Source organism: Dendrobates tinctorius, unplaced genomic scaffold, assembly GCF_039654945.1.
Source record: "Dendrobates tinctorius isolate UK_male_01 unplaced genomic scaffold, ASM3965494v1 ptg000003l, whole genome shotgun sequence".
NCBI lineage: Eukaryota > Metazoa > Chordata > Amphibia > Anura > Dendrobatidae > Dendrobates > Dendrobates tinctorius.
In genome coordinates this window covers 99,025,547-99,045,829 of record NW_027361671.1, presented here as the reverse complement: position 1 = coordinate 99,045,829, position 20,283 = coordinate 99,025,547, and the positions used below count along the sequence as shown (strand labels likewise).

The window sequence follows — 20,283 nt, the reverse complement described above, 5'->3', positions numbered from 1 at the left end:
GCACAAAATAATATTTCTAAATGACTACATCAAATTAATAGGTTTTTAAACACAGACTGCAGCCCCCCCCCCCCCCCCCCCCCCGAAATAAAAAAAAATTGTGGTAATGTTTCCATTATTTGGGTTTGAACTCACCATTATTCTGATATATAAACCCACCTGGGCTCTGACAGTGCAGGAGAATCCCCACATTGCTTTATCAGGAGTATTGTGCTCACGACCGCTTCTCATCTCAAAAGAGAATGTGACAGTGTCGCCCTCTACCTGACAACACATAACAAGCACAATTCACAAATTAACACCAGATATGGTCTAGCAATGATCATAATCTGTCCATATTGTTACCCAAATGTGCTTTAGAAAAAAAGGTTCAGATGCTGCAATTTTTTTTCTAAATAATTGTAATTTTTATTGAAAGCTGTTAAAGTTCAACAAGAAACAGACTTGAAAAAAGGAATAAAAGTTTGCAGATTACAATGAAAACAGAGTAAATAAGCTTTGTACAAAAACCTCAGAAAAAATGTAGGGACCAAAATAATCAAAATCAGACCAAGAAAGCACAAAATTGGTAAACCCCTAAAAATTAACCTGCCCAAAAATTGACACATAGAAAAATTTTTTATCAAAAGGAAGGGGGGTAAACTCACCCTAGTAAGCCCTAATGTGTCCTGTTGTGAACTCTCTTAATCAGACTTTTGTGGCAGGGCTCCCTCTGGTGGACACTGCTGGTAGTGGAGCTGGTCAACAGGATGTTAATCCATCAGCTGCAGAGGATGATTGGAGAAGTGGAGGTAGTGACTGGGAGTACAAGCAAGCTTCTCTCAGTGGCTGCCGGTGATACTCCTGTCTGTGCATAGTGAGGATATCTGTCTCCTGCCTGATCCTGCATTTTCCAGCTAAGTGTCTCTTGCTAAATCCTTTGCATCCGATTTTGCCTTGCTGTCAGGAGTCAGCTGGCTCCCCCTGGGGCTGCTGGCTCCTGCCCTGTATTTTTGTATCTTGTGTTTGTTTGCTCAGTCCCCTGCTGTATTAGCCTGTTGCTAGCCGCCAGTTCACACCTGTGTGCTGATATAGTGGGGGCGAGGTTGTGTATTTTTGTGCTTCAGTCGTGTTGGAATTTTTAGGGTTTTTGCGTGATTGCAGACAGTGCCTTTTCTGTCCTGTCCTATCTAGTCAGTGTGGGCCCCATCATTTGCTCAGTCTATTTTCTGTCTATGTCCGTGTTTCATCTTGTCTCACCGACAATATATGTTTGGGGGCTGTCTATTCTTTTGGGGATCTGCTCCGGGGCAGTTTAGATTTCACCTTTCTGTCTTTAGGCTCAGTTAGTCCTCCGGCAGTGACGAAGCATCTAGGACATCGTAGGAACGCTCCACGGCTACTGCTAGTTGTGTTGTTAAGATCAGGGGTCTGCAATCCGCTGAGTGACCAACCTCTCTGGTGTTCTGGTGGCATAGCCTTTGCGCTTTCCTCCTCAGAGACCCATTCATAACAGTGTCCCTTCCTGACCGCGGAGGTTGGCACCCTAGTTGTTGACGATATGGCGCCCCCGCTCAACGTCGGTAACCCTAAAGACCCTTTATCACCCTAACAAAACAAAAAAAGGGATACACAGTAAAAACACACATACAAATATACCCGACAAAAAATACCCCTACTGGGTAGACATAAATATGTCTCATAGGAGGAAAAGTGCTGAAGTGCTGTAAACTTATCTTGTAGTCAAAAAAAACTCTCAAGGAAAATTATCTCGGAGTAGAAAAAATGCAGCTCATATAACTTATCTAGTAGTAAACAATGCGTATGCTGCAAAAAAAGGGACAGACCATATGCACAATATTAATGCCAAAAATATGTATACAATATAGCATTGACCAGCCTGATAGTCAAAAATAGGCTTAACCCCTTAACGACCAGGGGTATTTTTGGTTTTGCATTTTGATTTTTCCCTCCCCTTCTTTCCAGAGCCATAACGTTTTTATTTTTCCGTCTATATGGCCATGTGAGGGCTTATTTTTTGCGGGACGAGTTGTACTTTTAAATGACACCATTGGTTTTACCATGTCGTGTACTCGAAAACGGGAAAAAATTTCCAAGTGCGGTGAAATTGCCAAAAAAGTGCAATCCCACACTTGTCTTTTGCTTGGCTTTTTTGCCAGGTTCACTAGATGCTAAATCTGACCTGCCATTATGATCCTCCAGGTCATTACGAGTTCATAGGCACCAAACATGTTTATGTCCTCTTTTATCTAAGTGGTGAAAAAAAATTCCAAAGTTTGCTTAAAAAAAAATAAAAAATTTGTGCAATTTTCCGAGACCCATAGCGTCTCCATTTTTCGTGATCTGGGGTCGGGTGAAGGCTTATTTTTTTCCGTGCCGGGCTGACGTTTTTAATGATACAACTTTTGTGCAGATACGTTTTTTTGATCTCCCGTTATTGCATTTTAATGTAATGTCTTGGCAACCAAAAAAAACGTAATTCTGGCGTTATGAATTTGTATCTCGCTACGCCATTTAGCGATCGGGTTAATGCTTTTCTTTTATTGATAGATCGGGCGATTCTGAACGCGGCGATACCTAATATGTGTGTGTTTTATTTTGATTGGGGCGAAAGGGGGTGATTTGAACTTTTAGGTTTTTTTAATTTTTTTCATTTTTAAACATTTTTTTTTTTTTTTTTTTACTTTTGGCATGCTTCAATAGCCTCCATAGGAGGCTAGAAGCATGCACAACCCGATCGGCTCTGCTACATATGGGCGATGAGCAGATCACCCATATGTAGCAGATTTACTGCTGTGCTTTCAGCGCCGACCACCGGGTGGCGCTGAAAGCCATATGCCTGGAACAACCATAGAGGTCTCATAGACCTCTGGTTGTCCAGGCAACATGACGCTGACCCCCGATCACGTGACAGCTGACATCTCCCGGCTTTGATGCAGGCTCAGCGCCGAAGCCCTCATCGAAGCAGGGGAGATGTCTGATGACGGACTGTGTCCGTCATTGGACATTAAGGGGTTAATATACTACAGCAATAACAGCAACATCCCCCCCAAGCCATTGCAAACCAACTAATGCAAAAAGGCAGATCTGTATAAGTCAGGACCGAATAGTCCATCTATATCTCATTGCAGCTCATATTAATAGCATCCTATGACAAATTTGGGCTTTTATTTCTCACCCCACATTTTTAGCATACAATAAACATGTTGCAATTCAGAAAAAAATATTTGTTTATCAGCCATGGATGTAAAAAACAAACATTCAATATAGAGCTCATTTGCAATGCATAGTCGGTCTGCCAAACAAAAACATAAGAAAAATCGATACTAATCAGCAATCGCTGTAAAAAGAACGCCCGACGCGTTTCCCCCTCCTGGTCATTGAGGGTTCACCACGGGCAAAACCATTGGGGTCTCATCACCCCCAGCCGAAAGAACAGTGCAATTTTTAAAAAACTGAATTAAATGTTAATTTTTAGGGGTTTACCAATTTTCTGCTTTCTTGGTCTGATTTTAAATAATCTTTGTAGCATAAATGTAACATATCATGGTGATATTCAAATTATATATAAGTATAAGTTCACACACTGCTATTTTTATGCAAATTTTCAGATGCGTTTTACAGTACCAGCACAGACTATGAGATTTCAGAAATCTCTTGCACACAGCTTGGTTTTTTTGTCATCAGGATTTGGTGCTTTGCTTGTTTTTTGGACATAGAGCATGTCACTTCATTCAGCGTTTTTCACCCACTGACTTGAATGGGTGGTGAAAAACCTCTGAAAAAAAACCCACAGGCATCAGGTCTTGCTGCATTTTTTGTGCCAAAACCTGATTCTATGGAATAGGACTTTTTTTTTCCCAACACTAAACTTCATGAGCATGCACAAGAGACAAATCTAGCAGGTCAAGGAAAAACATGCTTTTTCAAGCTGGTGGTATAAAGTATTCTTATTTACTGAGATAATGACTTTTGGGTTTTCATTGGCTGTAAGCCATAATCATCAACATTAACAGAAATAAACACTTGAAATAGATCACTCTGTAATGACTCTATATAATATACGAGTTTCACATTTTGTATTGAAGAACTGAAATAAATCAACTTTTTGATGATGTTCTAATTTAGTGACAAGCACTTGTAGATCCTGTCAACAAGGCACATCTCCAACACAAAGGGGAGACAGATGGATGTAATTTGTGTAGAAGCTCAGGTGTGTGGTACCCAAACTGGAGGATCGTGTGTTGGTTTTCTTTATAAGTGATACAAATGGTCGCTCTCGACCATACAAATCTCCAATTAGCATCACTTAGAGTTCTACCTACATAACATTCCTATTGAAGCATTAGGCTCTGTGCACACGGTGCGGAATCTGTTGCGGATCCGCAGCGAATTTGGCCCTGCGGTTTCGCAGCAGAACTGCAGGTCATGTACAGTACCATTATTGGCTATGTAAAAAAAAAAAAAACCCGCTGTGCACATGCTGCGGATTTTTCCGCGCGGAATAAAAAAAAAGCAGCATGTCACTTCTTTTGTGCAGTTTTGCTGCAGTTTTCCACCTGCTCCATTCTACAAATCCGCAGGTGGAAAACCATAGTGGAAAACCGCACAAAAACGGCAGTAAAACCGCACAAAAAATGCACTAAATCCACAGGAAAAATGCATGCATTTGACCTGCGGATTTAGTAAAATCCGCACCGTGTGCACATAGCCTAAATGCAGGTGTTGCAACTTTAATGTTAAACACTATTATGCAGCCATATTATAACCATGCCAAGTAAGATACTGCAGATATACGGTACTTCTTGAAACTGGAGTACTTGGGAAAAAAAAAAAAAAAAACACCTTTTCTTTATGCTAGCTTGGCCACTGGGAAATTTTCGCACAATGGTTGTCGGGGGCGTAGGCAATTTCAGAAAAAGCAAGCTGGTCAAATGTAAATGTATTTCATGAGATGATGAACACAGACAGGTATTTATATATGTAGATTGGTAATACAATAAATTGTTTTGATAAGTAGAGGCCAAAAAAGGTTTTCCGGTTGAGGTGCCACCTGCAGGTCATTGTGTCTTTCTGCAGGTTTATGAAAATGAATATTTAAACTGTATTTAGTGATAAAATCATGAATGTGTGGTTTGTTTGGCTATTTTCTTTCTAAAGGGAGCAAGTTTACCTTTCAAATGGTGTATTATGTGTGTGTGTGGGGCGAAGTAATCAGTGAAAAAGCAGTGCATGTTTACAAATGTTTTCTTAGTGTGCTTTGGGGTACTGTGGTGCCACCTGCAGGTCATTTTTCCTTACTGCATGTCTATGACAATTAATGTTTAAACTGTATTTTGTGATCAAATCGTGGATGTGGGGTTTGTTTGACTATTTTCTTACTGAAGGGGGCAAGTTTACCTTTCAAATGGTGTATCATTTGTGTGTGTGGGTGCAGTATGAACGGGGATACAAAGGAATCACCGAAAAACAGTGTTTAGAAATAATAGAATAGATTTAGTTGCAAAATGCTGCAAATCTGGGTTCAAAAGTAAGCAAACCGGTCAGGTTTGAGATTAAAAGCATTTTCTGCCTATAGCTTTCTGGCCTCTAGGAGCCAGCACTGGGTAAAAAATAAAATGAGATGCTACTCACCCTTTCCCCAGGGTTCAGCGCTGCCTTTTTGCGGCTGCTCCAGTGTCAGTTTACTGGCTGCAGCGATGACGTTACGACCACGGAGCTCAGTGATTGGCTGATGTGCGCTGTAGTCTTGAGGTCACGGCTGCAGACAGTAAACTAAGACTGGAGCAGCAACAGAAAAGCAGCGTTGGACCCGGGTGAGTATCATCTGATTTTATCATTTTAACCCAGTGGTGGATATCAATGGCCAGAAAGCTGTAAGCGGAAAATTCCTTTAATGTCATGCTACTTGAGCAGCATGTGATTTAAGTAACGAAGAGGAGCTTTGTAATGTATAAGTTTTATGGTTTTGAAGTAGAAAGCAGAGATCATAACGGGTCCATCTAGGAAAGGTAGTGAAAGCACGATTACCCTCCCATGGAGAGTGATTGACAGGCTTCTTTCTATATAATCATAGAGGAAAACCTGTCAATCAGTGGGCACGATTCAGCAGCTCTTACAGAATCTTTCCTCAGAGCTCAGTCTGCCTTTCCAGCCTTAGTAAACCACAAAATCATACCAATCTATAGATCAGACCTCTGCTTCTAGCCCTCTATTATATGTTGCCTCCAAATATACATTGTTGTGAACTCATTTTCTGGTCTCCCAGTTGTGAGTTCTCCTTCCGGGCTCCCTCTGGTGGTAACAGGAGGTAGTGAGGTAGAGATCTGTCACCTGATGATGAGGATAACGATTGGATCTCTGGAATCTCAGACTGGATTTAAGACAGCCGACGCCCTATTCTGGTGCTGGGGATTCCTTCTGGCTTTTCAGGTCTTGGTTTTCAGCTCTGTTCCAGTCATCTCAAGCTAAGTGTTTCTGCTAATGTTCACACTTGATTTTGTTGGTCTATTCAGTTTTTTGTGTGGTCAGCCAGCCCCGGCTGGGGCTGTGCTGAATTTCCACTCTTATTTATCTGTATTTGCCAATTTTCTTTTTGTCCCTTATTAGATTGGCCTCTTTTTTGCTCTGTCTCAGAATATTTCAGAGTGCTGATATAGTGGGAGAAGTCTAGAGACTTCAGGGTTAATTTTGTTATCAGAAGTGTTGGACATTATTTTTTGTAGGGTTTTTTGGGCAGATTGCAGACAGTTTCTTTCCTTTCCTGTCCTTTCTAGTTAGTTTGGGCCCGATCGTTTGCTCAGCCTATTTTCCTGCCTGTGTTTGTGTTTTCATCTTGTTTCACCGTCAATACATGTGTGGGGGCTGTCTATTCCTTTGGGGTCTGCTCTGGGGCAGTTAGTTTTCCCTTTTTCTTGCTTTCGGCTTATTTAGTCCTCCGGCTGTGACGAGGCGTCTAGATTCATCGTAGGAACGCTCCACGGCTGCTGCTAGTTGTGTGGTTAGGATCAGGGGTCTGCAATCTGCATAGTTACCAACCTCTCTGGTTTTCGGTGACTTGGCTTGTTTAGTTTTCCTCCTCAGTGACCCACTTATAACAATACATGTATAGAAGTTAATAGTAACTCAGCAAGAAAACCTAACACATCTCCAGCTTACCTTCACCAAATCTTTTGGCCAGCCAGTTCCTAGAACGCTCCTACTTCCATATCCTAAGGTATTTCCACCGTACTCTGCTACTTTACGACTGTTCGTATTTGGCCCAGCATAGATCACCAGCTAGTCGTAGTTGTAAAGACGAAAAACATGTTTTTATTGGATAAAAATGTATTTAATTTTAAGCATCAAACCTCCATAATCCTCAACCCCTTTGAAACGAAGTTTGTTTTTTCACCTTCCTGACCAGGCCAAGTTTTACAATTCTGACCACTGTCCATTTATGAAACCCTGCAAAAGTGACACCATTTTGGAAAATAAAACCCTTAGGGACCTTATCTAGATGTATATTGAGCACCTTGAACCTACAGGTGCTTCACAGAAGTTTATAACGTTGAGCCCGGAAAATTAAAAAAATAACATTTAAAAAAAAATTACATTTTTCTCACAAAAAATCTTTTTTAGCTACGAATTTTTTATTTTCACAAGGGCGAAAGGAGAAAATGGACCCCAAAGTTTGTTGTGCAATTTCTCCTGAGTTCATCGATACCCCATGTGTGTTCTAAAACTACTTTTGAGGCACAGTGCAAAACTCAGAAGGGAATTAGCGCCATATTATTGCTGCACTTGTTTCAGGGTACCATGCTACATTGGCAGAGCCTCTGAGGTGCCAAAACAGCAGAACCCCCCCATAAGTGACCCCATTTTACCAATTAAACCTCTCAATGAATTCATCCAGAGGTGCAGTGATTATATTGACACCACAGGTGTGTCACAAACGTATATACCATTGGGCAGTGAAGAAAACATTTACATTTTTACCACCAATATTGTGTTAGCCCCAGGTTTTACATTTTCACACTGGGAATTGGTTAATAATGGCAACAGAATTTGTCCCACAATTTCTGCTGAATGTAGAAATACCCCATATGTGGCTGTACAGTACAACTTTGCCATACGGAGTGACTCGGGAGGGACAGAGCGCTATTTGCCTCCCGTAGAGCAGGTTTTAATAAATTAGTTTGTGGATTGCATATAAAGAGCCCCCAAGTGCTAGAAAAGCAGAATCCTCCCTCAAGTAACTCCATTTTGGAAATTATAACCCTTTGGGAATTTATCTACAGATGTAGTGACGATTTTGTCTCCATGAATGTTATCCAGAAATAGGCAGCAGTGGATACTGCTGAGTAAAAATTGCAAACTGCTGTTGTAGTGAGCAGTACGTTGTAGAGACCAGCATGTTGCAGTCACCATTACATTATGCCCAGGTCATGCTTCAGCAGACACGCACCTGTAAATTAGGCGGGCTCTCATCACTAAAGAAATGCCAAACATGTGGGGGCTACATGTTGTTTAGGCACACTGGGGCTCAGAAGGGAGGGAGGCATTTGGATTTAGGAGCGGAAAATTTGCTGAATTTTGGAGGGTGAGGAGCCATTTCGCTTTTCCAGAGCCTTTGTGCTACCAGTAACGTGGAAGCCTCCTATATTTCCATTAACAGATGACAGATCTGAGTGAGGGCTTGCTTTTTTTTGTGGATTGAGTTGAAACTTTTATTGGGAACATTTTTCATAATATTTGGGATCACAGTTATGCGGCGCTCTATGCTGACCACTTACTTTAGGGTTTCCATCTAAATCTCTGAGTGACATGGTTCCGATAAAACCCCCCAATGCATCCATTCACTATAGTGAGGCAGCAGAGTTACTCAAAACTCTGTCTGGCTTCTGTTTAGCAGTGTTCTTTACAGAAGTGCACAAAACTGTAGCCGACGGCAGTTTTATTGTAATCCTAAAAAGACGGACGCCACCGGATCGTAGGTCAGACGGAGTACACAGTGCCTCCATCTGCCTCATTATAGGAAATCTTCAGCCAGAGATTCTGTCTGAAACACGCATTTCAGAAATTTACACGGAAACCCCAGTGTAAGCGCTCAGCGTAGGATAAGTGTGCGCTGACCCTTACTGCGAACTTTGGGAGGCAGAATGAAAAAATCAACAGCATGTGAATAATTGGTTTTATTTTTTATGCCTTTCCTCGTGAGGTATAAGTGATTAAGCAACTTTATTCTTCGGGTCGGTGCGATTACAGCAATACAGGGGGATTTTTGTGTACTCACCGTAAAATCCTTTTCTCCGAGCCACTCATTGGGGGACACAGGACCATGGGTGTATGCTGCTGCCACTAGGAGGCTGACACTAAGTGATTAGAAAAAGTTAGCTCCTCCTCCTCTGCAGTATACTTACACCTACCACTGGCTCCAGCCCGAACCAGTTCAGTGACAGAGCAGTAGGAAATCATAAACATCAACACGTCAGACAAAAGAACAAGCACAAACTGACAGGGTAACAGGGTGGGTGCTGTGTCCCCCAATGAGTGGTTTGGAGAAAAGGATTTTACGGCGAGTACACAAAAATGCCTGTTTCTCCTTTGCCTCATTGGGGGACACAGGACCATGGGATGTCCTAAGCAGTCCCTGGGTGGGGAACAACATAACAGATCAAACCCCACGTAGTAACTGACTAGAGGTGCGCTATGACCGCCAGCAGAACCCCTCTGCCCAGGACCGCATCTGCAGAGGCCCGAGTGTGGATATTGTAGTGCTTCAAGAACGTGTGTAGACTGGATCCGAGCCGCAGCCTTGCAGACCTGTTCCGCCGACGCCTGGTGCTAAATGGCCCAAGAATCGCCCACCGACCGAGTGGAATGTGCCTTAATCCCCGCTGGAATATAGGCATGCTTCTGACATGGTAGGATTCCTGAGTAGCCGAGCGAATCCACCTGGTTATCGTGGACTTTGAGGCAGCTAATCTCTTCCTGTGACCCTGAAGAAGCACGAATAAGGTGTCCGACTAACAGAAGGATGCCGTCCACGAGACGTGCCATCTGAGAGCCCTCACTACATCCCTAGTGTGAAGAGCCCTCTCAATACGATGTACCAGTGCCAGGCAAAACAAGGGCAGAACCATGACCTCATTAAGGTGGACAGAAGAGACCATCTTGGACAAGAAGGATGGGGATGGCCTGAGAGCCACCTTATCCTGGTGGAAAATTAAGAAAGGAACTCGACAGGACAGGGCGGCAAGTTCCAAGACCCACCTGATTGATGTCATCGCAACAAGAAAAACGACTTTCCAAGAAAGGAAGGTCAGTGAGACATCCTGCAGCGGCTCGAAAGGAGTCTCCTGAAGAGCAACTAGGACCAGGTTAGGGTCCCAAGCATCCAATGGCATTCTATAGGGGGTTATCACGTGAAAGACCCCCTGCATGAAAATTCCCACTTGCGGATTGGAAGCAATGCTGAGCTGGAACAAAACCGATAAGGCCAAGATCTGACCTTTGAGGGAGCTAATTGTCAGGCCTGAATACAGGCCAGTCTGGAGAAACTCCAAAATGGAAGGAATGGAGAAGACGAGAGTCTTTGCACCATGCAAAAAAGGTTTTCCAGGTGAGGTCTTAGATGCGAACTGACGCAGGCTTACGGGTGCTAATCATGGTAAAAACCACATGTTGGGAGAACCCAGCCTCAGTAGAGACCCAGGATTCAACAGCTAAGCCATTAAACCCATTAAACCTAGGGCCCCTGAGTTTGTGTGTCAAATCGGGCCCTGGGAGAGCCAATCTAGTCGTCGATCTGGCAGTCGCCAGGGGACGTCAGCGCCGAACTGCACTAACTCCGCGTACCACGCCCAGCGTGGCCAACCCAGAGCTACTAGGATCGCGGGAACCCCCTCCGCCTTGATCTTCCTGATGACCCTCGAAAGTAACAGAAGCAGGGGAAACACGTACGGAAGACGAACTAACGCCACGGAAGAACTAGTGCATCCACTCCAATGGCTTCTGGACCCCGCGAACGTAGGGATAACCGGATCGCCCGAATCTCCAGGATGTTGATTGGGAGACGCGACTCCTGAGCTGACGAGCGCCCCTGGGAAGTGTGGTGACAAATGATCACTGCTCAGACGAGAAGACAGGCGTTGGTAGTCATTATGAGTCATTGAACTGGGAGAAAGGATTTCCCCTGGTTGAGGGAAGACCTCAACGTCCAACACCTGAGCGCCTGATTGACCCGCGGGGACAAACAGCACCGCCAGTCAAGAGGGAACGAACTCCTGTCCCAGGCTGCCAGAAGCGCATGCTGTGGATGACGGAGGTGTAGCTTGGCGAAGGGAACAGCTTCCATTGCTGCCACCATTTTTCCCAAGTACCCCCATACAGAATTGGATGGAATGAGGGGATGGGAGACAAAGTGCTCGGGCTCCCTACTGAAGGGCTAAGATCTTGTCTCGAGGGAGAATCACCAACCCTCGAGAGATGTCCAGGATCATCCCTGAAAAGGATATCTGCTGAGCTGGAACGGGGGAAGACTTGTTTAAATTTATCAGCCGGGGCGTGGCCTGGACCTCATGTAGGGAGGACGTGGAGTGAGAGAGCTCCTGCTCGGATCCGACAATATATCCTGACTACCGGCACTGCTGACGAGCCCCACTGACCTGGAGGGCTGCAATATCTCCCTGGGCGTCTAGAAAGCGGAGGATCCTTGTGCCATGTTGAACCGCGTCGGTAAAAAAGATAAGGAGACGCCGGGCGCGTCTCTGCTGCATCCAAGATGGCGCCAGCAAACAACAAGTCGGCCGGTAGTGGAGCGGTGGGAGCGGCTGGCAGGCTGGAGCGATATGCAAGGGTGTCTCCTGCTGCTGCTCGATCACCCGATGCACAGACTGAGGCAGGCGCTGGCTGCAGCATGGAGCTGGAGGATCGTATCTCCAAGGAGGGAGCAGTGAGTAGGCTAGGCCCCTCTTCAGCCCGACATGTGCAGACGCCGGGGCCTGTGCTGGAGGGGGAAGGAGTGGGGGATGGGGAGCAGCCAGAGTCTGTGCCTGCTGAGCCCACACTGGGAGAAATCCTTGCAGCAATTAACTCCTGCAATACCACACTGGCCACTCTAAGTAATCAAATGGAGATTGTCACCAAGGACATGGCCTGTATTAAACAAGAGCTGCGGGGAGTGACTGCCAGGGTGGGAGAACTGGAGGAGCGTGTTAGTGCGACGGAGGATAAATTGCCACCAATAACACGGGAGCTGGGAAAAGCCACGCAAAATATTACAATACTGCTGAACAAGGTGGATGATTAAGGGTACGTGCACACGCTGCGGATTCCGCTGCGTTTCCGCAGCGGTTTTGGCCGCTGCGGACCCGCAGCAGCTTTAGCTGCGGTGTACAGTACCATTCTAATGAATGGGAAATAAAAATCACTGTACCGACGCTGCGGAGAAATCCGCGCGGATTTGCTGCGGTTTTGAATCCGCAGAAAGAATTGCATGTCAATTCTTTCTGCGGAAACCGCTGCGGGTTCCTATCTCCACCATTGTGGAGATAGTGAATCCGCAGGACCAAACCGCAGGCAAAACCGCAGATAATCCGCAGGTCTTTGGACCTGCGGATTTTGCAAAATCCGTGCGGATTAATCCGCAGCGGAATCCGCAGCGTGTGCACGTACCCTTAGAGAACCGCTCCCGTAGAAGTAATCTGCGACTGGTGGGGGTTCCGGAGAGGACGGAGGGGACTGACTCACTGGGCTTTTTTGAAAAATGGCTAATGGACACCTTTGGCAAAGATGTTTTGTCCCCATTCTTTACTATTGAGAGAGCACACAGGGTCCCTACGCGTGCCCCCCCCCCCCCCCCGCCCGCCAGGAGCACCCCCGCGTCCCGTCTTGCTCAAGCTCCTACGCTTTAAAGATAGAGATGCTATCCTGCGCAGATCCAGAGACATTAAGGAACTTGCTATTAATGGGAGGAAAGTCTCCATTTTCCCTGATTTTTCCCTGGAGGTGCACCGTAAAAGGGCGCAATTTATTGAGATTAAAAAACGCCTACGTGACTTACAAGTGACATATTCCATGATGTACCCTGCTAGACTGCGGATTGATCTGAATGGAGAAACGCACTTTTTTGATACGGCGGGGACGGCGCTGTCCTGGCTGGATATTAATGAGAGGTCCATGAGGAGGAAGAATACTTGAAGTTCCCCCCTTTTTTTTGCCGCCAGGTGTTGTTACTTCTTTTTGTCCGGGACGCTATGCTGGTATAATTACTACTGTTCATTCCATTTCGGATTCAGGGCGGGAGCTGATCGGATTGCTGTGGACACTCGTTACAGTGACAAGCTGTGGACCCTTCTCCCTGCGTTGACTCTGGGCGAGTTTTCTAGCCCTGATTCTCTCTATTTGAGAGAAATGTGCAAGTTACACTTGTGTTTGAGGGCAGGGGCGCTGTACACTGGTGTGCAGTGCTCCCTCTCCCTCCTTTGTTTTTTTCGTTTGTTGTTGTATTTCCTAATTGATCTGTGGGATTTGGAGTGCGTCAGCCGTGTCACCCAATTCATTGTACCGGGGGATGGTGGGGATTGCCTCTCTCCCTCGGGAGTGGAGTATGCTCCGATTTATCATTTTTTAGTCTGCTCTTATGGCGATATCACTTAATATTGTAGCGTGGAATGTTAGGGGGCTCGGGGATGCAAATAAGAGATGTGCTATATTTACTAATATGCAGAAATTTCTCCCGGCTATCCTGTGTATGTCTGAGACCCACATGGTGAAAGATAATATTCATTGGCCGAGGAAGGGATGGGTTTCACATGAATATCATTCCACGTACTCGACCCATGCGCGGGGTGTCAGTGTGCTGGAGCACAGGTCCATCCCCTTCTCATGTACTAAATCAGTGGTTGACCCTGGGGGCAGATTTGTATGTTTGCTTTGCACGTTATACGGTGTACAATTTATTTTGGTTGCCGTGTACATCCCCCCGCCCTATTCAGTCGAACCAGTAAAAAGAATCTTGTCTATTTTGGATTCCTTTCCCCCTGCGCCGACTCTTCTAATAGGGGATTTTAATACATATTTGCATCCCTATTTGGATAAGTTGCATTCGGGAAACATATCAGAAGATGCAGCCTCAACCTCATTTGCTAGAACGTTGGTGGAGCTGGGTATGGTAGATCTTTGGCGTGTCCGAAACCCCACAGCCAGACAGTTTTCCTGCTACTCTAGCTCCCACCATGCTATGTCACGGATAGACCTAGCCATTGGGAATACACTCATGACCCCATATGTACGAGGGGTGGCCTACCTGCCTGGAAGTGTATCTGATCACTCGCCGCTACATGTCACACTTTCATGGGGACACCCCCTCACCCTGTCTAGACCTATCTGGAAACTTAATCCCTTTTGGGTCCAGCTTATAGGGGGATCTTTGCATGATGCCATTCTAGAATATTTTCAACTTAATGAGTACTCTGCATCATCACACATAGTCTGGGATTCCATGAAAGCCTATGTCAGGGGCTTATATATTAGAGAAATATGCACACGGAAAAGCCAGAGTAGACGCTACACCCGGGGCCTGATCCAGGAGGTGTCTGTTGCGGAGGCTGCGGTGGTACTCAACCCGACAGAGGAAACTAAAAAAGCTTTGGAGAAGGCACAGGGATCGCTCAGGGAAAACCTCATGTCGGCGGCAGCAAATAAACGTTATTTCCTCAAACAAAAATATTTTATAGAGGGGGAGGGAGTAGGACACTTATTGTCCACGGTCATTAGAGCACAGGACGGATCTTCATATATCAATAGGCTAAAAACGGACTCGGGTGGTCTTGTGACGGACAGTGTGGACATAGTGAGTGAGATAAGGAGGTATTATATGCGACTATACACATCAGATTGCAGTCTCACGGAGACTGAGATTGAGCAGTATCTGGATGCTCTCTCTCTCCCTGCACTGGCTGATAACGATAGGGATTCGTTGGATCGGGACATCCTGTTGGAGGAGGCGCTTGGTCAGATGCAAAATGAAAAGGCTCCAGGAATGGATGGCCTGCCTGGCGAGTTTTACAAAACCTATGCACCCTTACTGCTACCTAAGCTACTTAAGGTATTTGAAGAGGCTGAAAGGCAGAGGGTCCTCCCGCCATCTATGAGGGAAGCTTTGATAGTTTTAATATTAAAGCCCGGAAAAGATCCAGAGATTCCGGATTCATATCGCCCGATTTCCCTACTATCAACAGATGTTAAATTATTGGCCAGGGTACTCGCCAATAGGATGTCCCGAGTTGTCTCATCTATTATACAGAATGATCAGACGGGATTTATTCCAGGCAGAGCCACATCTATGAACCTCAGGAAACTATACTTGGGGATTCAACATAGTTCTGGGGAGCTGGGGGGAAGAGCAATTTTATTGTTAGACGCCGCTAAGGCGTTCGATAGTCTGGAGTGGGGTTTTTTGTGGGCGGTCCATCGGAAAATGGGTTTCGGATGCAGATTTATAAATTGGGTGAGGCTGTTGTATGGCTCGCCGGTGGCGAAGGTTGGGGCTAATGGCAGGGTCTCTGAGTCTTTTCCTCTTGGGAGAGGTACTAGACAGGGGTGCCCGCTCTCGCCCTTGCTATTTGCTACTGCGGTGGAGCCATTGGCAGTTGCAGTTCGGAAGTCCACAGAAATAATGGGATTCAGGTGTGGTACTGTGGAGTTGAGGATATCATTGTACGCAAATGATTTACTTCTATATTTCGACAAGGTACATTCCTCGATTTTGCCGGCAATGGAGGTCATTCGAGAATTTGGGCTGAGGTCTGGTCTTCGGATTAATTGGTCCAAATCAGCTTTAATGACGATAGACCCTCTCCCGGCGGATTTCTCAGATTTGCAGATACCGGTCCCTGTAGTTCAGAAGTTTAAGTATCTGGGTGTAATTGTTAGTCATGCCCCGAAGGATTTTCGGGCTCTGAATCTGGAACCCCTGTTACAGCGATTTAGAGCAAAAGTACATACTTGGTGTCGCCTGCCGTTGTCGAATATTGGTAGATCTAACTTAATCAAAATGGTAATGATGCCACAATTATTATATTTGATACATAATTCTCCGGTGTGGATCTGTAGGGAATTTTTTGCAAAAATAAATACATTATTCCGGGAATTAATTTGGAAGAAAAAACAGGCTAGGATTCGCTTGGAGATACTGCAGCGGGGGAAGGAGGAGGGAGGATTGGCGGTGCCAAACCCATTCATATACTATATTGCCTCCCAGATGCAACATCTTAGGGGTTGGGGTAGAGATGGAGCGTATGATAATGGTGGTGATATTGTGAGAGAAGGGTCGGTATGGAAATATCCAGGGTGCCGGTTGGAGGTGGGAAGACGGCAGATAAATGGGGCACGATACCCCACGTTGGCTATGATTTTCAAAGTGTGGGATAGGGGTAAATCTCTTTTGAAGATAAATGGGCCTACGGAGTTCTGGCCATTGTGGCGGAATCCGGATTTGCAAGAGATCAAAAAACTGGTGGGGTTCGGAAGATGGGAAGATAAAGGGATTTATCTGGTGTCACAAATTTTGCAAAATAACACTCTTAAGAGTTTTGAACAATTGAGAACAGAATTTCACCTCCCACATGTCTTCTTTTATCAGTACTTACAGCTAAGACATGCATTGGAAAAACAGAGAAGGACAAATCCGGTGATAGTGACACATAAATCAAACACTACATATGCTGCTTACATCTGAGTCTTCTAGGGGACTTATCTCTGAATTATATAAAAGATTATTGCCTGCCCATCTGGAGACATATCCACTGACTGCTGTTAAGAATAAGTGGGAACGGGACGTTGGCCCCCTGACGGAGGACCAGTGGTCCGATATTCTAGAACAGGTCCCTAAAATGGCTGTTTCTGAATGCCAGCGTCTTTCGCAAATATATCTCATTCACAGGGTATATAAAACACCCAGCTTGTTATTTAAAATGGGACTTAGGCCCAATACACAATGTGTTAGGTGTGGGCAGGATGATGCCCACTTGATGCATGTTATGTGGGAGTGCGGGAACATTGGGGATTTCTGGAGGCAGACCCTGGGACTCATAGCCCAGGTATACCATATTACAATACAACCGTCACCTCGTCTATGTTTGTTGAATTTGTGGGAGGAGGGGGTTGACCCGGACACTGCAGTGGCCCTGGGGGTAGCACGTATCCTGTATCAGGCAAGAAAGATACTTGCATATCATTGGTTGGATCCTATGCCACCAACATTGTCAGAGCTTAAAAATAAACTAAATAATGTCATTAGATTGGAAAGGGGGGCTTATTTAAAAAGAAAAGCATTGGGAAAGTTTTACCAAATTTGGCAGCCATGGATGGAGTCACCGGGTCTCCCCTCGGGCGCACTGGTACGGGATGTGATGTTGGACCAGTTGCTATTGTGCTTGCGGTGATGGGGTGCTTGGGGAGCAAAAATAAAGTCTAGTGTCCTTTGTGGCGAAGCGGATTTTAAGTGGCGCGGTGGGAGAGGGCTGGGGGGATCGGACCTGATATCCACGGGGGGCGAAATATGATGCGGGGTGGCGCGGCTGGTGGGGATGGTTTTCCCACTGAACTGAGGCACTGATGTATAATTTTGATTTTTGTTTATTTGTGGAGCCATGTTGTTTGTAGGCTCAATTTATGCAAATATCTGTGTTTTGAGATTTTCTTCTTTTTATTTATTCTTACACAGGAGGAGTTTTACCCTTTAAATAATATCTGCTTTCAATGTAATTTTTACTAGCTATATAGGTGGTCATATTCTTTCTGTATTGATTCCTGAATGTTTAATAAAAAAGATCTGATTCAAAAAATTTATCAGCCAGCCTTGGCGTGAAAGAGTATCCAAAGTGACACACACGCACTCTGCGCAGGCTCCATTGATTAGAAGGTTGTCCAAGTATGGCAACATGACCACGTCCCGAGAGTGCAGAATGGACAAGACGGAGGCCGTGACCTTCGTGAACACTCTGGAAGCAGAGGCAAGGCCGAAGGGCAAGGCTCTGAACTGGAAACGTTCCTCATGTACAACGAAATATAGGAACTTCTGATGAGGGGGGGGGGAAATCGGGATATGGAGATAAGCATTCTGAATTTCGATGAATGCTAGGAGGGACTCCATCCTGAAGTGCCTGACCTTGCCAAAGTTGTTTAGAAGTTTCAGGTCCAGGACATACCGCTCCGTCCTCCATCGGAACCACAAATAGGTTCGAGTAGAACTTCTGGAACCAGAGTAATGATCCTGTCGTGGTGCAGCGAATCGATGGCTCGGTAAAAGGACCGTGCCCGCGCCTCTGTTTTGGGAGGGATGAGAGGGGAAGAACCTTTTTGGAGGACGAGAAGAAAATTCTATTTGTATCCGGAGGACACCAGGTCCCTGACCCATTCGTTGTGAACGACAGAGAGCTAGGCCTGACAAAACAAAAGTAGGCAACCGCCTACTTTGCTGGTGTTGACTGGATAATGCCACGAGTCATTGCGCCGAAAATCTATGGGACCTAGAGCCCTTAGATCCGGACTGTTTGGGACGGTTTTCCACGACTAGTTGGGCCCATATGTAACCTGGGGACCCCTGTCCCTACTCGGAGAGCGCCCTGATCCAGAAAGACATTCGTAGTGGACCAGCCCGCATTGCTGCAAAAGCACCGGAAAACGATTCTGTTGCTGACGCCGAAAAGGCCACCTGGTCTTTTCCTGGGGAATGAATTTACTTTTCCTTCTTGTGGCGTCAGAGATAAGCTGATCCAGCTTCTCTCCAAATAAACTACCGCTCTGGTAGGGCAGAGAAGTTAGGTATTTCTTAGACACAGAGTCCGCTTGCCACTCCCTGAGCTACAGTGCCCTTCTGATGGCATTTGAGACTGCCAGTTCGGAGCAGTTAGCCGCATTCAGAGAGGCGTGCACTAAATCGTTCCCGGCCAGAGAGATCTGATTGGCTAGATCTACTGCCGCAGAGATGGTTGCTGTCCTGAATGGTTCTGGTCAGGGTATCCGCCCAGGAGACCATCGCTTTAGCTACCCATGCTGCGGCAAAGGATGGGGACCATGCAGAGAATGAGGGTTCAAAAACAGAAAGCCAGATTCACTATCTGACGGTCTGGGGATTTTTGATCGAGGATCCGTCTAGCAAGGAAAGAAAGCTCTTGGATGCCGAACGGGATACATAGGATCCACTGCAGGGAACTAGGCACATTCCTTCCGCAAATTAGATGAAAAAGGGGTATCTCGCCTCAAGAGGCTTGCCCTGTGAAGCTTTTATCCAGCCACTCCCTACACCGCTGAACTATGTCTTTAGACCTCTGGTTGACGGCCTCAATGAGAGTATCCACCTTCGCCTGACACTCCGGCGAGTCCAGGTCGAGAGACCCGTCAGAATCGTACTGAGAGTCTTGGTCGCTGCAAACCCCTGGAGAGGGGGAGCGAGAACATGAACTCAATGATGCCGAGGCACGAGAGTGCCCAGGAGACGTGCTATAGGTCCGTTTTCTAGATGCCCGTGTATTATGTGTCACGCGGCGGCTGCCGCGCACTCCTCTCTTTGCCTCCTCCCGGCCGCAGCTTACCCGTCCTCCGGTGTCCTGCTCTCCTCAGCGCCGGCTGCCGCGTTCTTCTCCGCGGTTCCCCCCGGCTCCTCTTCTCCGTCCGGCGGTCTCCTCCGTCCGGTCTTCCGGACCGCGCCGGGTGCACGCCCCCGCCCCTCCTGCTCGGCGGGCGCGCGCACATACTGTGCCTGGGCACGCGCGCGCCTCCTCCTCCTCCTCCTGAGGACGCGCGCCTGCTCCTCCTCCACTTTAGGTCACGACCCGGAAGCCCTCCTACTAGCCCCTATATCTGGCCGCCTCTTCCTGCCTGAGTATCACTGCTTTTCCCTAGTGATTCTGGCCGCCCTCTATGCACGCTACCGCGTCCTGTCCATCCGTTGCTCGTTCACCTCTTCCATTTTCCTCTCTCCTAGGTCCTGTGTCTCCAAGCCGTGCCCGCCTGTCCTGTGTCTCCTAGCCGTGCCCGCCTGTCCTGTGTCTCCAGGCCGTGCTCACCTGTCTCGTGTCTCCAAGCCGTGCCCGTCTGTCCTGTGGTTCCCAGCCGGTACCGTCAGTCCTGTATCCCCAACTCGGTTCTAGCTGTCTGTCATTACTTCCCAGGGTACCAGCTGCCATGGTAATAGTTACCCGCGGGCTTGCCCCAAACGCTCCCTGTATAGGGGGTGGTCCACCTGGTCAGCTCGCCCCCGGGAGGTTCGTTGCCACGGTCTAGCGGGTCCACCCC

At 46.5% G+C, this 20,283-nt stretch overlaps 1 protein-coding gene across 3 annotated transcripts in view; it reads right to left on the bottom strand.

The window, feature by feature from the left end:
• The window catches only part of HECTD4 (HECT domain E3 ubiquitin protein ligase 4), a 352,187-nt gene that overhangs the window by 177,612 nt on the left and 154,292 nt on the right, over window positions 1-20,283 (bottom strand). For 2 of the 3 annotated variants that reach the window (XM_073562745.1, XM_073562806.1), the window contains exons 22-23: window positions 7,159-7,278; window positions 160-264 (exon numbers count right to left, since the gene is read on the bottom strand). In XM_073562745.1, the coding sequence (XP_073418846.1) occupies window positions 160-264; window positions 7,159-7,278 (225 nt within the window). The remainder of the gene's footprint in view (window positions 1-159; window positions 265-7,158; window positions 7,279-20,283) is intronic. The other variant, XM_073562884.1, reaches the window with a different exon arrangement.